Here is a 21,610-nt window from a genome sequence, read left to right on the forward strand (position 1 = left end):
GTTACCCGATTTTCCAGGTGTTGTGTGTCTCAGTTCCCCTGGCTAGAAAAAGGGACTCCCTTCCCCCTTGCGCTTCCCAGGTGAGGCAATGCCTCGCCCTGCTTCAGCTCTCGCTGGTCGGGCTGCAGCAGCTGACCAGCTCCGATTGTCCGGCACTCCCCAGTGAGATGAACCCAGTACCTCAGTTGAAAATGCAGAAATCACCGGTCTTCTGTATCGCTCGCGCTGGGAGTTGCAGACGGGAGCTGCTCCTATTCGGCCATCTTCGTGTTAGGTATTTTAAATAATCTAGAGATGATTTAAAGTATACTGGAGGATGTGCATAGGTTATATGCAAATTCTACATCATTTTGTATCAGGGACTTCATCATTCATTAATTTTGGTATCCAAGGTGTGTGTTGGAACCAGTCCCCCATGGACCCATGGATACTGAGGGATGACTGAATAATAAAATAGCTAAGACTTGCACACTTACTATGAACATTTTATAACGTGCTGAGTTAGGCATATTATCAACTCCAAATTATAGACGAGGAAGCTGAGGTAACAGGATGGTGCCTAGGAAAACACAGTAAGAGGCAGGATTTGGTTTTATACAAGCAGTCTTCTTCCACATACTGCTTACAAGTTCTTTACTATACTGACTTATACTAGGCTGTGCCCACATTTGTCAAAGTGTCAGCAAAAACTGCTTCGGAAAATAATTGTCGGCTAAGACTGAAATACAGCATTTAAAAAACCAAACTTGTGCTTCTTTGGTAGATTTGCTATTTATGGTCCACTTTATAGTATATATTAAAAAGTGAAATATTTAGGTGGAAAGGGTCTAATTTGGTTTATGGAAACCATATATTGTCAAGAGGGAAGGTTGATTGATAACTTCCTTTTTAAAATAGCTACTATTAGTAATTTCTGCATTGAGTCAGACAACAGGCTAAGCACATTTCACACTTTATTTTATTGAATCCATAAATAGTACAGTGGCATTGGTATAATTTCTCCTTATTACTGATTAGGAAACTGATTAGGAAAGTAATTATTCAGGGACACATAGCTAACTTATTTCTGATGTGTGATTGTCTGCAAAGCCTTGTGCTCCTAAGCTTTGTATTATATTTACTTCCCCTTTATAATATCTTCCTGTCTCAGTCTTTAAGGAAAATTTGTGCTTCTAAACTCTGCTTTTCTTTTTTTTCTTTTTCTTTCTTTCTTTTTTTTTTTGAGACAGAGTCTTGCTCTGTCGCCAGGCTGGAGTGCAGTGGCGAGATCTCGGCTCACTACAACCTCTGACTCCCTGGTTGAAGCAATTCTCCTGTCTCAGCCTCCTGAGTAACTGGGACTACAGGCACGCGCCACCACGCCCAGCTAATTTTTGTATTTTTAGTAGAGATGGGTTTCACCATGTTGGCCAGGATGGTCTTGATCTCCTGACCTTGTGATCCACCCGCCTCGGCCTCCCCAAGTGCTGTGATTACAGGCGTGAGCCACTGTACCCGGCCTAAACCCTGCTTTTCATTTAAAATGTTTTCTGTCTCAGTCTTTAAAGTCAATATAGCATTATTTGAAGCTTACTTAATAATGCAGATGATGACGAAACAGATTTTTATATTTGTTTTTGATCACATGATTGGAGGTAGCTGGAAATTTGAATAATCTTTAAGTCATAGTTCTTTAGCTGAGAAAATGGTAACACTTTGAACATCCTCAAAATATTCATTCGTACAACAGATGTATTTTTGTTACAGTCAGTATGTTAGGGAATGGAGTAATACTAATGGGTTGTTTTTATTGATAAAGGAATCTCATAAAAGACTCCACGCTGTTACGGTGTGTGGTAACTCCTGGGTACATACTATTTTGCAGGATGAATATAGCCACCGTTTAAAATTACCTTCCACTGATGTTTTTAGTATCCTCAGGTACTTTGTATACAGTAAGCATACAGAAATATTTGTTGAATGAATATATCTCTAAGAAGAGATTTTATGCATATGAGAAAAATAATCTTTTTTGAAACAGAAGGCTAAATAGCAAATTTATTTTTGGTGCTCCTCAAATGTCTAATTTTAATTAATGTGAAATTTATTTCTTCATGGGAAATTGTTCTCAAAAGCTTTATCCCTTGTACCTAAGATTATTACAATTACAATACTTTAGATACATTCAAGGTTTTAAAAATAAAAAGATAACTTTTTGTTTCATCAGTGACACCGAAATTACTGACTTGTCAAATTTATACTTCCAGTAATTAGTATCTTTTTTAGTTCCTTGTTAGGCGGTAGACATAATGTAAAAGCAGATGTAATTTCTGTTTACATGGCTTACATTTAGGGTAGAAAAACTTTTAAAAATTCTTAGAAAACAGTAGGAATGTAACGAAGGTGTTTGAAAGAAAATACTTTCAATGTTAAGAGAGAAATTAATCAATACACATAACATCAAATTATAGGATTTTACAAAACCACATATGTATAACCTTAAAAGCAGCTTTTTAAGGTAAGAATTTTATGCAAACTTTTGAGAATGAAAAAGATGACAATGAAAAATAAGCACAGTAGCAGCAGATTTTGAATTTTAAATAGTAGTACTGGGAGGTCTCTAAAACCTTTTGTGTTATATCTACACTCATCCTGCATTTGACCCATCGTGTTCTGAAGAGGGCTCACCTAGAAAAATGAAAACCATTTTATCAGTACAGTGGTGTTCAGTCGCTTACTGCTGTCTCAGAGTCATCTAATTGAATTGGAATTCCTTTCCCTCCATTCCCTTTCTAAGAGGTTTCAAAGAATATTTAGGAGACACAGTAACTGAAAACTGGACATTTACCTATTGAATAAGTTTAGGTTTTTTTTTTGTTTTTTTGTTTTTGTTTTTTTTTGGCACAGGGTTGGGGGAGATCCAAGATTATGTGATGCAAAAAGATGAATAAGACCTGTCATACAATTCCTGCTGCATTTAGTTTCGTATTTTGTGACTCAGATCTGTCAAAGAGCCAGATAAGAGGTTTTTGTGTGATTTCTTTTTTCCTTAAAGTGTGTTACTTCTTTTCTAGATTGGCCAGGTGAAACAGGAGCTGTCCAGAAAGGACACAGAACTCCTCGCCCTGCAGACAAAGCTGGAGACGCTCACAAACCAGTTCTCAGACAGCAAACAGCACATCGAGGTGCTGAAGGAGTCCTTGACTGCCAAGGAGCAGAGGGCTGCCATCCTGCAGACAGAGGTAGAGAGAGTTCGGGGGTTTGTGCGGAGTTGATTTCTTGGCACCTTTTCATAAGCATTACCTGTGCTGTTTTTGTTATGTTTAGAATTGGGAAATATGAGTAATGTTATGATTAATTCTTTAGCAGCATGATCAGTTACTGTGCTAAAATATAACCATCTCGTTTCAGTTGTTCTTAGATCTAACAAGTTAAAACAGGTGCAGTTTATGTTTTTAATTCTTTAAACTTTCACCAAGTCTGTACTTCAAAGTATACTCTAACAGTATTAAAAATAAAAGGATAATTGTTAAAGAGTAATCATTGATTTAAAAGCTTCAGTTCAACCCCTGGTGAATTTTCTAGTCATGAATGACAGTGAGCTTGGTTACACTGTATTTGGAGTACATTTAAGTGTTTTTAAGTTGTGATATTATGAGTAACTGTATATAGGAAACTGGAATCTGTTAAAGTTCTAGATAGTCTAATTTTAAACCACAGATTATTAGACAGTGTGTCTTCATATCCTGTTTGAAAATAAAGTTAGTGTTTTTAGAAATTTTTTTTTTTGAAATGGAGTCTTGCTCTGTCACCCACGCTGGAGTGCAGTGGCGTGATCTCGGCTCATCACTGCCTTTGCCTCCTGGGTTCAAGTGATTCTCCTGCCTTAGCCTCCTGAGTAGCTGGGATTACAGGCACACGCCACCACGCCTGGCTAACTTTTGTATTTTTAGTAGAGACGTGGTTTCACCATATTGGTCAGGCTGGTCTTGAACTCCTGACCTCTTGATCTACCCACCTCGGCCTCCCAGAGTGCTAGGATTACAGGCATGAGTCACCATGCCCAGGCAGTGTTTTTAGAAATCTTAGATTATCTAGACTATTGGCTATGACTTCAGTTAGGTATTGACCATCTTCAGATAGGTATATGACTTCAGATAGATATTTAATGTGTTGCTAAATAATCCCAGATCAATTCTTATCCATTTTATTTTCAATGATCAAAGAGAAAGAGTTGATGATGCCATGTGGATTTACTGTCTTAATATAAATATTTTTTTAAAGGTCGCAGTGAAATCGATAATTTAAGAGTAGATAGAGTAGTTTTGCTTTATAGAAGAAACAGAAGGCATATGATGTAGATTAGTTTTTTTTTCTTTAAAGAAAATTAAGAACGTAATTTGATGGAAAAAAAGAATCAGGAGGAAAAGAAAGAATAAAAACATCATAGTCCTAGAAGACAAGAGTAAGGAAGAATGAAGAAGGAACCTAAACTGTTTCATATAATATTTTTATCTGTACAATTTGGGGCTTTGTTAAAAATGGGAGATTTTTGCTGACGTATTTGTCATTTTTCTTATTAACTTACACTTTTTCTATTTTAATTATGTTTCATTTTGTTATGATATCAGCTCCATTCTACATCACAGAGATATTTTGGGTATAAAATCATGAGATGCAGTAGTGGCTGAGGCTTTGGCTGTAAAGTCATGTTTACTGAGTTTGGACTTCATCTTTACCACTTACTACGAATTGCGTGATCCTGGGAATGTATTGAACTTCATTACACTTCACTTTTCACATCTGTAAGATGAAGAGAATAGTAGTACTTAACTCATAAGTTTGTTATTAGAATTAAACTCGTTTATTTACTGCCAGTGTTCGGCACATAGTAAAGTCTTTGCACATTCGTCATTGTTATCATTTTATAATTCTTGTAATAAAATCAACTAATACATATACTGTTGAGATGTTAAGAGAACATAGTATTTAGATGATCTGCCTTTTCTTTTATTAAGTTAAACTTAGTTTTATTCAGGGAATTATAAATATGAAATCATGTAGATAATGTTACCTGCAAAGTTATTCATTTATAGCTTTATTTTTAAAACTTTTTGTGGGTACATAGTAGGTGTATATATTTATGGGGTATGTGAGATATTTAATACAGGCATGCAGTGTGAAAATAAATGATGGAGAATGGGGGTATCCATCCCCTCAAGCGTGTGTCCTTTGAGTTACGAACAATCCAATTACACTCTTTATTTTAAAATGTAATAGCTTTATTAATAGTTTTTCATTTCAGTAGCTTGAGTGCATGCAGTACAGCGGAAGGGTCAGAAGAGGGCGCCAGGGTTCTAGAGGTCAGGCATACTTCCGGGTTTGCTACTGTAGTAGCTTTGGGTGGAGGTGGCAGGTGTGCAAACCGGAGAACCAGGCAGTTGGCTAATGATAATGCAAACATTTAAAAGCTTGTCACAGTCTAATAAATGACTTTTCCCCCTTGGCAATCTATGCTTCTCTTTGTACCCCTCTCAAGTAATGTTCTTATTAGCCAGGTCTCACCCAGATGGTCTTGTGATTGGTTTCTTGTACCATGGAGAATAGATTGTATTTGTTGTCATTCACGAATGGTTTTTAGTTTTTAGCCATTGCAGGAGTAGCTGAGTCTCAGTGATTATTTCTGTAAGTTACCAGGGAGACTGCTCAAATGGAACCATCTCATCATAAAAGATAAAAGAGTGAAAGCTTACTTCTGAATTTGGGATGATTTTAAGAATGTAATATGTCTATTTATTAGCATTACTTAAAAAATTACTCTGGTGACACTTGACAAGGGTCACCTTTTCCAACGCAACTTGCCAGTGTTAGAGCCCAGTAAAAGGCAGTTTATACCAGCTCTTTGAAAGTTTTCATGTATTTCTATAATTTGCTCTTAGCTGATTTCATCTTCTTTTCTGCAACTATCCTAGACTTTGATCTAACACTCAGATTACTAAATTAAGTATGTATGAAAAAAGAACATGGATCATGGAGTTTTTCTTTCATTTTTATTTTTAGAGATAGAATCTTACTCTGTCACCCAAGCTGGAGTGCAGTGGCACGATTATATTAATAGCTCATTGCAACCTGGAACTCCTGGGATCAAACGCTTCTCCTGCCTCAGCCTCCTGAGTAGTCAGGACTTACAGGCATGTGCCATCACACTGGCTAATTTTTAAAATTTTTTTGCAGAGACAGAGTCTCACTATGTTGCCTAGGCTGGTCTAGGACTCCTGAGTTCAAGCAGTCCTCCTTCCTCTGCCTCCCAAAGTGCTGGGATTACAGGCGTGAGCCACTGTGCCTAGCCTGGAGTTTGAACAGTTTTAAAAATCCTTTAAGGAAAATAGTTACATTTGAAAAGACCTGTTTTTTTTTCCCTATTCGGGGTACATGGGATGAGGCCCTCTAGTGTTCGCAAGGTACAGTATATATGGAATTGCTCCCGTTTTGTAACCGTCTCTTTTAATCTGATGACCTTCACAGAGGTGGTCTGGATTTAGTGATACAGTGGTTAAAAGGATGGTTTTGGAGTCAGACACAGGCTTGAAACCCAGCCCTCTACCTTTGCTAGTTGTGTGACCTTAGAGGAGTTACTTTACTTCTTTGTGTGTGTGTGTGTGACGGAGTTTTGCTCTTGTTGCCCTGGCTGGAGTGCAATGGCGCAATCTTGGCTCACTGCAGACTCTGCCTCCCGGGTTCAAGTGATTCTCCTGCCTCAGGCTCCCGAGTAGCTGGGATTACAGTCATGCGCCTCTACGCCTGGCTAATTTTGTATTTTTAGTAGAGATGGGGTTTCTCCCTGTTGGTCAGGCTGGTCTCGAACTCCCAACCTCAGGTGATCCGCCCTCCTCGGCCTCCCAAAGTGCTGGGATTACAGGCGTGAGCCACCGTGACCATCTAGGAATTACTTCTTTAAGCCTCCCTTTCCTCATCTATAAAATAAGGATAATGATAATAACAACTTAAGGTTTTTTTGGCCAGGTGTTTAATTATGTTCTCTTTTGAATTTGGAGGGACATTTAGTTTATTAATTATTATTATTATTTTTTGCGACAAGGTTTCACTTTGTCATTCAGGCTGTAGTGCAGTGCCTCGATCATAGCTCACTATAACCTTGAACTTGTGGGCTCAAGTGATCCTCCCACCTCAGCATCTTGAGTAGTGAGGACTGTAGATGCAGGGCTACCACTCCTGGCTAATTTTTTAATTTGTATTTTTTGTAGATATGAGGTCTCACTGTATTGCCCAGGATGTTCTTGAACTCCTGGCTTCAAACAGACCTCCCGCCTTAGCCCCCAAAGCACAGGAATCACAGGCAAGAGCCACTGTGCCCAGCCACGGAGGAAAATTTGAATTCAATAGGTTCAAACAATTTTGAAACACCTTACAGTTTATAACACTTTGATTTGGTCTTTATTGTTTTATTTGCTCTTCATAGTAATGGCATGGGTTTGACAACATAAGTATTGTTGTTTTGCTTTTATAATTGAGAAGTTTATGAACTGCTTATTAGCATACCACTTTTGATTGGCACTTGAGGCTACTCTCGCTAGTAACCCTGGGACTTTTGCTATATCAGTTACAGCATTCTCAAGAATTAAAGTTATTTTCTTGTTCCAAAATCATGATGCTATACTAGGGAGCTACCATTAAATGTATTTTCAGGATTAATTCCCAATGTGCAGAGCAGAGCTGATTTTATCAATAAACCAAAATAATGTGGACTTTACTGCTTCAGAGTATTCCAGTTTTTTTCCCTTACTTCTCCAGGAAATTGTGTTTTGGAATTCTGTTTATTATAGGTAAGGAATATAATCTATATCTTAGTAACAGGAAGAGGAAGTGGTTCTTTTTTCAGAGGTGCTTGGGAGATCAGCCTCTAGCACAAGGTGAGGAACTGCCCTTGCCCTGGGATGTTTAGGCTCTAGAGCTAGGATGCTGCTGTTTGACGAGCACCGTCTGCTTGCAGTCCCAGCCCCGTGCCACTTGAAGCTAGAGTCTGGCTTCTTGAGCAGACTTAGAGTTAGTCGTACGTTCTTAGAACGAGAGGGCAGTTTCAGAGATCGTCCGGTCTTTCCGTAATTTAAAGAATATTTATGACAGTATCTAACCTGAGTGCTTTTTGTGTACCATGGCGGGTTTGTATACTTTCATTTTCCCAGTTAATTCTTAGCGTAACCTTCCAAGAAATAAGAATTGCTATAACATTTTACAGACAGGGAGCTAAAACTTCGAGAGATTCAGGTTACATGACCTAGTGCCCGATTGATTGAAACCCCCAAACTTTTGTTCTTGATCATAATGCTGCAATTCCTCCCTGTGCAGAGAGAGTATAAACAACCTGCTGAAGGCCTATCCAACTACTTGGTCTTAGTTTTAGGACTGGAATTCATCATTTCTGATTTTGCGAATTACAATATGCATAGATGACCATGACTCTTGTTTGATTGGTAGGTTGGGGACTAGCCACAAAGAAAGGTGGGGAGAAGAAGAAACAATTCATGTTGGTAGAGAGGAGAAAAGGATTTAGGTTGATGGAATTATACAGCCTCAGAAAGAGATAGGCATCTTTTGTGACAAGAGACTATGAGAGAAGAGAAAGATGGATTGATTGATCTCTTCATTCATTCCACGGGGTTTTGGGAGTACCTGCTGAGAACTCTCCTGAGCACTGGGGATACCGTGGCACATAAAACAGAAAGGCTGATGATCTATATCCCTATCTGTATCTATTAATGTATCTGTATATGTCTATCGATATCTCTGAATTAGCTGCTCAGAATAAAGGAGAACTAGGTACCGTGACAGAGACAGGGCTTAGAATCTTTTCAAGTGAATGTGGTTTTGTCTTCCTGTTGTAGGTGGATTGTGTGAATTATGGGGTAGGGTAGGGTTGGGGCTGGGTGCTGCAGGGCGACATTGTCATGATACTCAAGTCTGCCTGTGAAGGTAGACTGGCTTTGGAGTGCTCCTTCCTCTTTCAGCATCCTCTCTATAACTGGGCAGAGCATTTCTTGTAGAAGCGGTGCAGATGATCCTGCCAGAGGCGTTCTGATCGGGGAGGCTTGCTTCCTGCCACAGCCACTCCCCCAGTTCCAGCTGGTGAGATAGCACTGCTTACAGAGGTGATGGGGTGATGTCTGGTTCGCGGGAAGATGTAGATAATGATAAGCTTAAGAAGTTGACAAGAAAATATAAGCATAAGTATGTCTCTTAATACACTAGAAAAATCAAAATGGAATGTATAAGTTTCAAACCATCAGAGTGAAACTCAGTTTACCCAGTGGAGAATAGAAAAGAGTAGGGAGGGGAGAGAAAGAAATGTGATGGTATGTGGACATCATGAACAAAGAAGGCTGAAATCAGTACAAATAATGGGAAAGTCAATACATACAAATAAGTACTTGGATTAAAATGAAAATATAAATCTCAGTTGGGCTAAAAAGATACAGAAATATACTGTCAACAAGAGTTAAACAGAGACAAAAAGTAACAGCAAAGTTAAAAACACACGAGATAGAAAAAAATTTAAAAATAAAACATCAGGAAAATAGGCCTTCCCAAATATGATTTATTTTAATATTAAATTATCTTTTAAGGCACACAGAACAATGTTATATGCTGATAGATCAAGAAAATATAATTGTGTCAATTTATGCATCTAACAACATGGCATTTAAATATGTAAAGCAGGCTGGGCACAGTGGCTCACACCTGTAATCCCAGCATTGTGGGAGGCCAAGGTGAGTAGATCACCTGAGTTCAGGAGTTTGAGACCAGTCTGGCCAACATAGTGAAACCATGTCTCTACTGAAAATACAAAAATTAGCTCAGCATGGTGGCACGCACCTGTAGTTTCAGCTACTTGAGAGCCTGAGGCAGGAGAATTCCTTGAACCCAGGAGGTGGAGGTTGCAGTGAGCTAAGATTATGCCCCTGCACGACAGAGCAAGATTCTGTCTCTAAACGAATGAATGAATGAATGAATGAATGAATGAATATATAGCAGCAATGAGGTGAAATAGATAAATCAACAGTTGTAGTTGGTCATTTGGATGTGCTCCTGTCAGAATTAGATCAAATAAACAAGCATCAACATAAAGTTTTAATAACATTAACAAGCTCAAGTTCATAGATGTGTATACAGAATTTTGTACTAACAAATAGAGAATAAACAATATTTTTAAGAACTTACTGAACAGCCATAAAAACTAACCATGTACTGGATCATAAAGGAAACTTCAAAATTCCCAAGAGTCAAAGTCACATGACTTTGTACTCCTAATGCAACAAAATTAGAAATCAGGAGTAAAGATGGTAAAGTAGTTATAAAGATAGTAAAGAATAGCAACAGAAAACCAAAATAAGTCTGCAATCTTGAAACATACTACCGAAATGACTTGTGGGTTAAAGGAGAAATATAAACATTTTAGAAATGAGTGGCAGTGAAAGCTCTCTATATAAAAATTTATGGAACATAAGTAGAAAAAAAACTATGGGGTATAACTAAAGCAGTATTTAGAGGGAAATTTCTAGTTTTTAACATATTCATCAGAAAATAAGAAAGAAGAACAAGTAATCTAGGTGTTCAAATCAGGAAACTTAGAAAAAAGTAACAGAGTTAATCCAAAAACAATAAAGAGTAATAAATAAAAGGTGAGAAATTAATAAAGTAGAGAATAAAACAACACCAAGAGGTAGTTATTTGAAAAAGGTTAATAAGACAGGAACAGCTCTTACAGATGTTAAAGGAAAAGTAACTGCTAGTACTACAGAGTTTAAAAATAATACAAGACAACTCTAAACAATTATATTCGAATAAGCTTGAAAAACAAGAAGAAATAAATTTCTGGAAAAATATAAAATGACAGAATAAGTTCAAGAGTTAAGAGAAAACATGAATAACAGTCATTATAGAAATTGAAATGGTAATCAACCTCATCCCTTTTTCCCTCCCAAATCCTAAGGCCCAGATGGCTTTTGAGGAGAAAATATTTGATAGTTTCTTTTTTTTTCTTTTTCTTTCTCACCTCTCAAGTTCACGTGATTCTCCTGTCTCAGCCTTTCGAGTAACTGGGACTGCAGGAGCATGGCACCACGCCCAGCTAATTTTTTGTATTTTTAGTAGAGACGGGGTTTCACCATGTTAGCCAGGCTGGTCTCGATCTCCTGACCTTGTGATCTGCCCACCTCGGCCTCCTAAAGTGCTGGGATTACAGGCATGAGTCACCGCACTCGGCCCAATATTTGATATTTTCTATCAAATATTTAAAAATAGTCATTTTCATCAAGTTGTTCCCCACTCCCCAAGAAAAAAACAAGAAAGACTAATACTCTACCAGAGGATATGAGGAAAAATAAATAAAAGAAACTCCATATCAATAGATGGTATAATTTAATCCTGCAGGGATATCAGTTTTCCTGAAATTAATGTATATATTCTTTTGCATTTCCAATTAAACACCAAGCAGTAGGCCAGGCACAGTGACTCACACCTATAATCCCAGCACTTTGGGAGGCTGAGGCAGGTGGATTATCTGAGGTCAGGAGTTCAAGACCAGCCTGGCCAACATAGTGAAACCCCTTCTGTACTAAAAATACAAAAGTAGCCGGGCGTGGTGGCGGTCGCCTGTAATCTCAGCTACTCAGAAGGCTGAGGCAGGAGAGTCACTTGAACCTGGGAGGCAGAGGTTACAGTGAGCCGAGATCACGCTACTGCACTCCAGCCTAGGCGACAAGAGCGAGACTCCATCTCAAAACAAAACAAACAAAATACCAAACAGTATTTTTTAGGAATTCATTTTATTTTAAATTTTGTAAGGATGAGTTACAAAAAGACAAATACTATGTATGATTCCACTTGCATACCTAGAGTCAAATTCATAGAGACAGAAAGTAGAACGGTGGTTACCAGCAGCTGGGAAGGAGAGAATGTGGGTTTAATGGGTATAGAATTTTAGTTTTGTAAGATGAAATGAGTTCTGGAGATTGGTTGTACAACAGCATGAATATACTCAACACTATTGAACTGTAGACTTAAAATGATTAAGATAGCAAATTTTATGTCTGTATATTTTACTATTAAATTTTAAAAAATTTATATGGATGAATAAAGCTGTTCTAACATTAAACAAAAAGAGAAGAGAAAATGGGAGAACCCTGCCCTGTGATACATGAAAATGTAGATACGTAACCAAACGAAACCAAACAATACACCTCAGAACAGTGCGGTAACTAGCACAGGAAGGAGCAGGTAGTGAAAAGAATAGGGAGTATGAAATCAGAAACATTTATGTGGAGAGGGAGTCAGTCATAAACTAGTGCAAAATTAAGCAAGCATGAGAAAACTGACATACCATGTAGAGAATAAAGTTGGCCACCTACTTCATTCTAGATGGAAACAGTGAACTCTAGATTGATTAAAGACCTCAGTGTTAAAGAGAAACTACAAAGCTAATCAATGAAAATGTTTAGTAGGTATATATTGGGGTAAGAGAGCTTAAATGATTCTATCAAATTTAAGCATTTGTCTTCAAGAAAGAAAACCATTGGCAAAGCCAACATATGAGATTGGGAGAAGAGTTTTTTTTAGAGCCTCTTAAAATAGTAAGGATTCAGATAAAGAATAAAAAAGAGATGCTTGAGGCCAGGCGTGGTTTCTCATGCCTGTAATCCCAGCACTTTGGGAGGCCGAAGTGGGCGGATCATTAGGCCAAGAGATCAACACCATTCTGACCAATATGGTGAAACCCCATCTCTACTAAAAATAAAAAAATTAGGTGGGTGTGGTGGCACGCGCCTATAGTCCCAGCTACTCAGGAGGCTGAGGCAGGAGAAGCGCTTGAACCTGGGAGGCGGAGGTTGCAGTGAGCTGAGATCATACCACTGCACTCCAGCCTGGCGATAGAGCGAGACTCAGTCTCCAAACAAAAAACAAAAACAAAAAAAGTGAAAATCATTAAGAAATAGAGACTATAGGGAGAGGGAAGGATTTGAATAGACAGTTAACAGATAAACTTAAGTGGTTAACTATGCCATGATATCGTCGCTTTCACTAGTAAATAAATGCAAATTTCAAAGATGATGAAATATTCTATTTTGTTCATCAAATTGATAAAAATTAGAATATGAGATAACATTCAGTGCCTGTGAGGATTTGGGCAAACCGTAACACAAATGATGTAGGTGGTTTCAGTAATCCCATTCCTTGGTATATTTCCCAGAGAAAGTTTCCTGCTGGTCCACAAAAGGACATGTATAAGGATGTTCACCGCAGGATTATTTGTGGTAACAAGGAATTAAAAGCAGCGTAAGTGTTCATTACTGGGGGGTGGGATAAATAAAAGTATGTGGATATGTACCATGGAATACTGTACAAAAGTCAAAAGCAGCGATGCAGAAGCATGTATACATTAGACCATGGATAGATATAAGTACTATCCATGTTTCCCTTTTTTATTTGAGACAGAGTTTTGCTCTTGTTGCCCAGGCTTGAGTGCAATGGCGTGGTCTCGACTCACTTTATAGTACTTGTTATATGAGTAGTATATTGTTTAAAAAACAGCATCCATCCTGTTTTTTAAAAGTAAAAACAGGTTGAGGTATATAGCATTAATATAAATTGAAAAACATGTATGAATATAAAAAATCACCCTCTGTGTTTCTAAGATACATATTCAGGAACATATTAAAATGTATTAGAATAGCTGCATATTGAAGGAGGGTATGGGTATTGGACATAAATGGAAAAATAGTAAAACGAAATGAGTAGAACTTTACCTGGATCAACGATAACGCATGGACAGCAGATAGACGCTGGTCCTAAATGAGATAGGGATCTGAAGCCAAGACCTCTGCATACATCTAGTACTCTCCTGAGAAAGGTTGGACGAGAAAAAAATTCCTCCTACCAGTATTAGTGGCAATATGAGAGATTGACTGATTCTCTTGGGCTTTGATTTTGTGGAGAAAGGTCTCTCATCATGCAGGTTTGAGTTTTAATAGACATAACTGCTCTGAAGGGACATTCTCTCAACTTAGTACATGTAGATTCCCACAGATAAAAGCATTGCTTAGAATGAATTTACAATTCCACATTAGTCCATCACTTGTGGATTGTGATCTCCCCTGAACCAATAACGGGAGTAGGAACAAATGGAGCGATCAGACACTTAGGAACGTTGAATAATAGAGCGAGACCATACGTTAAATGATTAAAGGATGGACTAGGAGGCATGGGAGCACCCTCCAGAGGGATAATCAGATATAACTTGTTGGATGTTGTTTCATGACTGTTGAGAGCAAAAGCTGAAGTAGCACTAGGTGTTTAATTTTTATTTCCTTAATTTTTAATTTTTATAGAGACAGAACCTCCTTATGTTGCCCATGCTGGTCTTCAGCTCCTGGGCTCAAGCGATCCTCCCAACTCCGCCTCCATTAGTGTTGTGATTGTAGGTGTGAGTCACCGTGCCCAGCTAGCACTAGCTGTTTAGTATAGTGTCTTTGAATCTTGGCTCTGCCACTTGCTGTATGAGTGTATACTTTTTTGCCTCAGTTTTCTCATCTGTGAGAAGAATAATAGCCTTACCTCTTAATGTTGTGAGAATTAAATGTTAATGTATGTATTATAGTAACACTCAGTAAATATTAGCTGTTATAATTAATGAATGCATAAAGGAATGATTTAAAACATGAGGAAAAAACAAAAGCACTGTGTATAAAACCAACCGGGTTATAAAATATCAAAACAGGATTTTAGACATGAAATATATAGTAACTAAAGTGGAAAACTCAGTATATTAGTTTAATTGCAGATTATAGAGAGCTGCAGGAACAGTTAGTGAATTAGAACATAGATCTGATGAGATATTACCCAGCAAACAATAGGAAAGATAGGAAGACAGAAATTATTAAAAAGAACTCTATGGAAATTGAGCCCAACTTATATCTGTAGGAGTTTCAGGAGAGGATAAAGAGGCAATCTTAAAAGAGAGAATTGCTGAGAATTTTTCTGATTTTGGTGATAGGAATGGATCCTTCAATTCAGGAACAAATTATTCTTGAGCAGGAAAATATCTACACCTACATACAACATAGTGGAACCATAGGTAACCTGATCTTAAAAACTGCCAGGTAGACCGGACATGGTGGCTCACACCTGTAATCCCAGTACTTTGGGAGGTCAAGGTAGAAGGATCACTTGAGACCAGGAGTTTGAGACCAGCCTGGGCAACATAGTGAGACCGTGTCTCCACAAACAACAACAACAACAAGAAAAAACTAACCCGGCATGGTGGTGTGTACGTGTAGTCCTGGCTACTCAGAAGTCTGAGGCAAGAGTATCCCTTGAGCCTAAGGGCTTCAGGGCAGTAGTGAGCTATGATGGTGCCACTGCACTCCAGTTTGGGCAGTAGAGCGAGACGCTGTCTCTAAAAAAGGAAACAAACAACCTGCTAGGGAGAAAAAATACGTTACCTACTAAGGATTAACAATTAGTCCAACATCAGACTTTTCAGTTACGACAGCAGTAGTGAGAATATGGTAGTGTAAAATCTTCAAAGTTTAGTGAAAAACATTGGCAACTCAGAATTCTGTACCAAGCTGAACTCTCACCATTCTTCAGTAAAGAGAGAAGAAAGACTTTTTCTTTCAGATTAATACAAATGAGAGTTGACTACCCAGGATCCCTATGGAAAGTACTGTTAAAAGATGTATGTTAGAAAGAAGGGAAGAATGAGATGCAAGAAAAAAACAGGAGACAAAAAGGCATTAATGTAATAGGAAAAAATAATCTAATGTCAATATAATAGTATGGCATAGACCTTACAGTAATAATGCCTTTAAAGCCAAAACTCGCAAGTCAACTGAGGTTTATTCGGTAAAGGTGAAGAATTTCAGAGAAAGGTCACAAAAGGAAGAGCTTGTCTGTTGCTTCTCCTTGTTGATATAATGTTGCTAAATAATAGAACAGGTGGAATTCTGCATCTAGATTGTTTCTACCTGTCAAGAGCACAGGAATGAAATAAAGGAATATATATTTCAACAGTGGCAAAATGAAAATGAAGCTCAAGGTGTGTGAAGACAGAAATTGTAAGAAAGCATAAAGACCTCTGCAATGGCCGGGCAGAGTGACTCATGCCTGTCATTCCAGCACTTCGGAAGGCTGAGACAGGAGGATCACTTGAGCCCAGGAGGGTTTTCACATAGAGAAAGCTGTAAGGAATTCTCCCTTTCTGGGAGGGTTTTCACATAGAGTTATAAGGCTTTGCTGATCTTCGTTCTGATACCAGAATGAGGAAGTGTTACGTTATGTGTTGGCTTAAAGGGGTCACACACAGTAGGTTGGCTGACTGCCATGCTGTATCAGGTTTCCAGAGGCCAAGAGTTTCTTGGGGCTGCACACCTGATACCACTTATTGCAGTATACTTGTATAGCCAATACTGTGTCGTCTTTGCTATGAATTTTCAAGCGAAAGTGAGTGAAGGTATCAACATTAATTTTTCAGAATATAAATTTGCAAAATGTCTTTTTTTTTTTTAAACTGGGTACTGTGGAATGACTCATTTCTACCTTGACTATTTTGATATCTGAGCTTTTCATCTTTTTGTCAAGTGTGGGGCATCAAACAGAGCTCAATGCAGTTTGTTGAAATAGTGCTCTAAAAAGTTTACTTCTGTCTGGTCTGTAATGCTGTCAGTCCATGGCTCAGTGCCCTTCACCTGGCATTCAGCCTCCCGTCTAGGTGGGGACAATGGGAAATGCAGTCATAAGATATATCGTTTAGAGTGGATTTGAGCAAGTCACTTAATTAGTTTGGGCCTTGATTTTTCTCAGCTTTAAAGTTGGGAGTTTAATTTCAGTTATTTAACTCTTTAAAAAATTTTATGAAATACTGCAGAATACAGGAAAAATGTAGAAAATATAATAGTCAGATTTAACATACATTAAAAAGTTCTTAAAAATGTCTCTTTCTAAACGAATCAGTGGAAGATGTGGTTTAAATAAAAATTATTAGAATTTTAGGTTTTTAGAACTCGTTTGGGGCCAGGAATAAAGATGTGGAAGCTGTGGAGATGGTGGTTAAAGCCGTAGAATTGGGTTAGTTTCTCCAGAGGAGGTTCCATGCAGTGAGTGAGATGTGAGGAGGGGAAATGACAGAGGATGGAGAACACTGAAAAGATGTGATCACAGAGTTAGAAAGGGAAAGTGTCATGTTGGCAAAGCCAAGAGAGGAATGATAGGAAACCAGCCACATTTCCATGCAACTAATTATTACTACTAATGTGCCTTTAGATAGATCTGTTTCTTGATTTAAAACAAACGAAAGTTAAGGTAGGTTGAGAGACTTAATTGTTTTCTTTTGAGATGGAGTCTGGCTCTGTCGCCCAGGCTGGAGTGCAGTGGTCGGATCTCAGCTCACTGCAAGCTCCGCCTCCCGGGTTCCCGCCATTCTCCGGCCTCAGCCTCTCGAGTAGCTGGGACTACAGGCGCCCGCCACCATGCTTGGCTTTTTTTTTTTTTGTATTTTTAGTGGAGATGGGGTTTCACCATGTTAGCCAGGATGGTCTCCATCTCCTGACCTCATGATCTGCCCGCCTTGGCCTCCCAAAATGCTGGGATTACAGGCGTGAGCCACCACGCTGGGCCAGAATTAATTGTTTTTTGATCAGAAGTGAAAGGCCAAACAGTAGGGTAGCCATTTTCTGTTCACTTCCATTGGTAGGGAAAACCTTGTAGACAAAAGCCTTCTGTTTTTATTGAAGTTGGCGTGACCTGTTTGCCACAGACAACCTTGGCAAGTTGGGTGAATGCTATTCCTCCAGCTCCACCGATGTGAATAAACAGGTTTGATTCCTCCTGCCAGGATTGGTGTTAGGGTGATGACTGTGTGTCCTGCTGGTCTTTGAGGGGTTTTCCTGAATATGTTTTTTGTGGTTTGTAAAATATGGACCTCACGCAAAATTATACTACAAATTTAGTTCACTCCGAACCACAAGATCAGTGTAGAATTCAGAGCAATTAATCTAGTAGTGGCAAAGTGGTTTGCGTGGTGGTTTTTATCTCAGATCTCCAGACTAGCGTATTTGAATTCTGTACTGCACGAAAAAGCAGACTAAGAAAGAGTGTACACAGGTGATTTGAATTGAATACTTAGTAAAGAAAAGATCATTTAGTAATTAGGGGTATGGACTTGGGCAGTTTCTGTGTCTAATGTTTATAATATGAAATATTTTTGTATCAAAGCTTGTGTTTCCAGCCACACTTATGCTAAAGGTTGGTATGTTTATAACAAGAGTTCTTATTCTTCACCTTTTTCAGTCACTGATTCATACTTGACCCTCTCTCAGTGCCATGAGGGTGTTTATGTCAGGTCAGCATTGGCACGTTTCCAGGTCCGTTAACGGAACCGTGGATCCAGTATGAAGCGCAGCTTGGGCATCTGGGTACCTTGCATAAAGAAGCGGCAATGTGGGGTCTCACAAATGTTGTCTTATGTGGTATTGGTACCATCAGAATGAAAAACACTTAGAAGTGATGAGGGATGTTTTCCTACATACAGGTCCATGGCCTGCAGAGGGAACGGCTTTTTTTCTGAAATTAATGCTTAGAGGAACTGAGACACAGGAAAATTAGGTTTGAGACTTTAGGTTTGAATGCCTTAGCTTTTCACCTTTATAATAAGAATTTAATTATGTGTTCAGGGGATGTAGGATAAAATAATTTTTTTTTTTTTTTTTAATTGAGACGGAGTTTCGCTGTTGTTGCCCAGGCTGGAGTGCAGTGGCACAATCTTGGCTCACTGCAAGCTCCGCCTCCTGGGTTCAAGTGATTCTCCTACTTCAGCCTCCTGAGTAGCTGGGAATACAGGCATGCACCACCACGCCTGACTAATTTTTTTGTATTTTTAGTAGAGATGGGATTTTACATAGTTGACCGGGCTGGTCTTGAACTGCTGACCTCAGTGATCTGCTCACCTCAGCGTCCCAAAGTGCTGGGATTACAGGCATGAGCCACCACGCCCGGCCAGTTTTTTTTTTTTTAATGAGTTGCTTTGTTTTTTGCTTTTGGTTAGAGGTAGTAGAATAATGTATAGTATACAAAATACAGATTAACGTGTAGTAATTAGATACAAATGATTATGTGATTTATTTATTTTTCAAATTTCTGACATGTATACTTTTCTAAGGCATTGACTTCCTTAACTGTGTAGAAGGGTCACCAGATTCGGTAAGCGCCTTTACCATCACTGATGGCCTGTAATGGGTTCAGCTAATAGGAACCAAATCTGATACTGTCAAATAGGATTTAGTAGCGACACTGACTGGCTTGAGCTGCGCCTGAGTGCCAGTGGATAAGGGTCCATGGGTTCTTTGGCATCTTGAACAGTCTGGTTGCTGAATTTCATATTCCACTAAGGTCTTTACTCTGTGGTTGCAGTCCTTTTCTTTTAAAGGAATCAATATTCAGTCTGTTCTGACACTTCCCTTTTGGACCTTTTTTGTTTGCGTGGTGGAGTGTTGTGATTTTTACTCTCTTAGCAAATTTCAGCTCTATAATACAGCATTATTAATTACACGCTGCTGTATGTTAGATCCCCAGAACTTACTCATTTCATAACTGAGGGTTTGCACGCTTTGATCAGCGTCTCCCCATTCCTCTCCCTGTTCCTATCCCCAGCCCCTGGTAACCACCATTCTATTCTGTTTATTTGAGTTCAGCTTTTTTTAGATTCCATATGTAAGTGAGATCATACCATAACCTGTGTTATTTCTGATTTCAGTTTTCATTGAACGCTTTTTGTCCTTATTATGAGTTGTGTTTTTCTGCTTCTTTGCATGTCTGGTGAGTTTGGATTGGATGCCAAGCATTGTGAGTTTTACCTTGTTGGGTGCTAGGCATTTTGTATTCCTGTAAATATTACTGAACTTTGTTTTGTGATGTGGGTAAAATACTTGGAAATAGTTTCATTCTTTTGGGTCTTTCATTTAAGCTTTGTTAGATGGTACCAAAATTGCATTTATTCTAAAGCTAGTCTTATGTACCCCCTGCTTGGTTATAAGCCAGATATTAAAGAGATTTGCAAAAACTTAAAACAATTATATTCTTCTTACTGTTTTAGGGGGAACATACAGGTTTTTGAAATTTTTTTTTTTTTTTTTTTTTTTGAGACGGAGTCTCGCTCTGTCGCCCAGGCTGGAATGCAGTGGCCGGATCTCAGCTCACTGCAAGCTCCGCCTCCCGGGTTCACGCCATTCTCCTGCCTCAGCCTCCCGAGTAGCTGGGACTACAGGTGCCCACAACCGCGCCCGGCTAATTTTTTGTATTTTTAGTAGAGACGGGGTTTCACCGTGGTCTCGATCTCCTGACCTTGTGATCCGCCCGCCTCGGCCTCCCAAAGTGCTGGGATTACAGGCGTGAGCCACCGCGACCGGCCGAGGTTTTTGAAATTAAAATGTTACTTTAAGTATAGAAATATTGGTAAGTTCTGTATCATAATGTTACTAAGTTCTATATAAGAGGAAAAAAAGTGTTAAATTGTATAACAAAATACCCTGGGAAAGGATGAGGGTGACAGCACTTGTCTGTTGGGGGATTGGAACATATTTATTAAATGGCAGCATAGGAAGAGGGTCTTGAAAGATGTGTTCAACAGGCAGAACTGTTTGTAAGTGATAGGGGTTAAGGATATTACAAGCATAGGACAAGATGAACAATGACAAGAAAGGATGGTATTTATTCAGAGAATGGCAGTACTGCTGGAACAGAGAGCCACTGGAAGTGGGGCAAAGGGGCATATGGCAAAGGTTAGGCAGTGCGGGTACATTGGGCCCATCTGACCATGGAGGGCCTCGAATGCCCTGCTGGGCTCCTGTGGGTTAGGGTGGTATTAGAAAATTAGTGGTTAAGAATGTGGGATCTGGAGGCAAGACCGCTTGATCTTAAATCTCTGCTCTGCTGCTTATTTGTAGCTGTGAGATCTTGGGCCTGCTGGCTTCTCTAAGGCCCAGTTTCCCACATTGCTATGAGAGAGAGTGAAATTTTCCACAGGGAGAATGCAAGGGAGGAAAATACGATACCTGAGAACTGTGAGGATTTTAATGTATATACAGTAGTTCTCCCTTAACTGCTTTTTTGCTTTCCTTGGTTTCTGTTACCTGTGGTCAACTGTGGTCTGAAAATATTAAATGGAAAATTCCAGAAAGGAACAGCTTACAGATTTTAAATTTATGCTTTTTTTTCTAAGTAGTGTGATGAAATCTTGTGCCATTCTGCTCTATTCCACCCTGGAGGTGAATCTTCCTTGTGTCCAGTGTATCCATGTATCCACACTACCTGCCCCTTAGTCACTTAGTAGCTGTCTCGGTTATTAGATCGACCGTTGCAGTATCTCAGTACTTGTGTTCACATAACCCTTATTTTATTTAATAATGACCCCAAAGCACAAGAGTAATGATGCTGGCATACTGTTAAAATTGTTCTATTTTGTTACTAGTTATTGTTGTTAATCTCTTACTGTGACTAATTTGTAAATTAAATTTTATTATGTAATAGGTATATATATAGAGGAAAAACAGTGTGTGTGTAGCGT

At 38.8% G+C, this 21,610-nt stretch overlaps 1 protein-coding gene across 20 annotated transcripts in view; it reads left to right on the plus strand.

The window, feature by feature from the left end:
- ERC1 (ELKS/RAB6-interacting/CAST family member 1) overlaps positions 1-21,610 on the plus strand; it is a 503,040-nt gene that overhangs the window by 83,916 nt on the left and 397,514 nt on the right. For all 20 annotated transcript variants that reach the window (XR_012419854.1, XR_012419846.1, XR_012419850.1 and 17 more), the window contains one exon: positions 3,054-3,221. Coding sequence is in view for 11 of the 20 variants with exons in the window: in XM_045366369.3 (XP_045222304.2) it covers positions 3,054-3,221 (168 nt within the window). In the remaining 9 variants the exon portion in view is untranslated. The remainder of the gene's footprint in view (positions 1-3,053; positions 3,222-21,610) is intronic.

Source organism: Macaca fascicularis, chromosome 11, assembly GCF_037993035.2.
Source record: "Macaca fascicularis isolate 582-1 chromosome 11, T2T-MFA8v1.1".
Classification (NCBI taxonomy): Eukaryota; Metazoa; Chordata; class Mammalia; order Primates; family Cercopithecidae; genus Macaca; species Macaca fascicularis.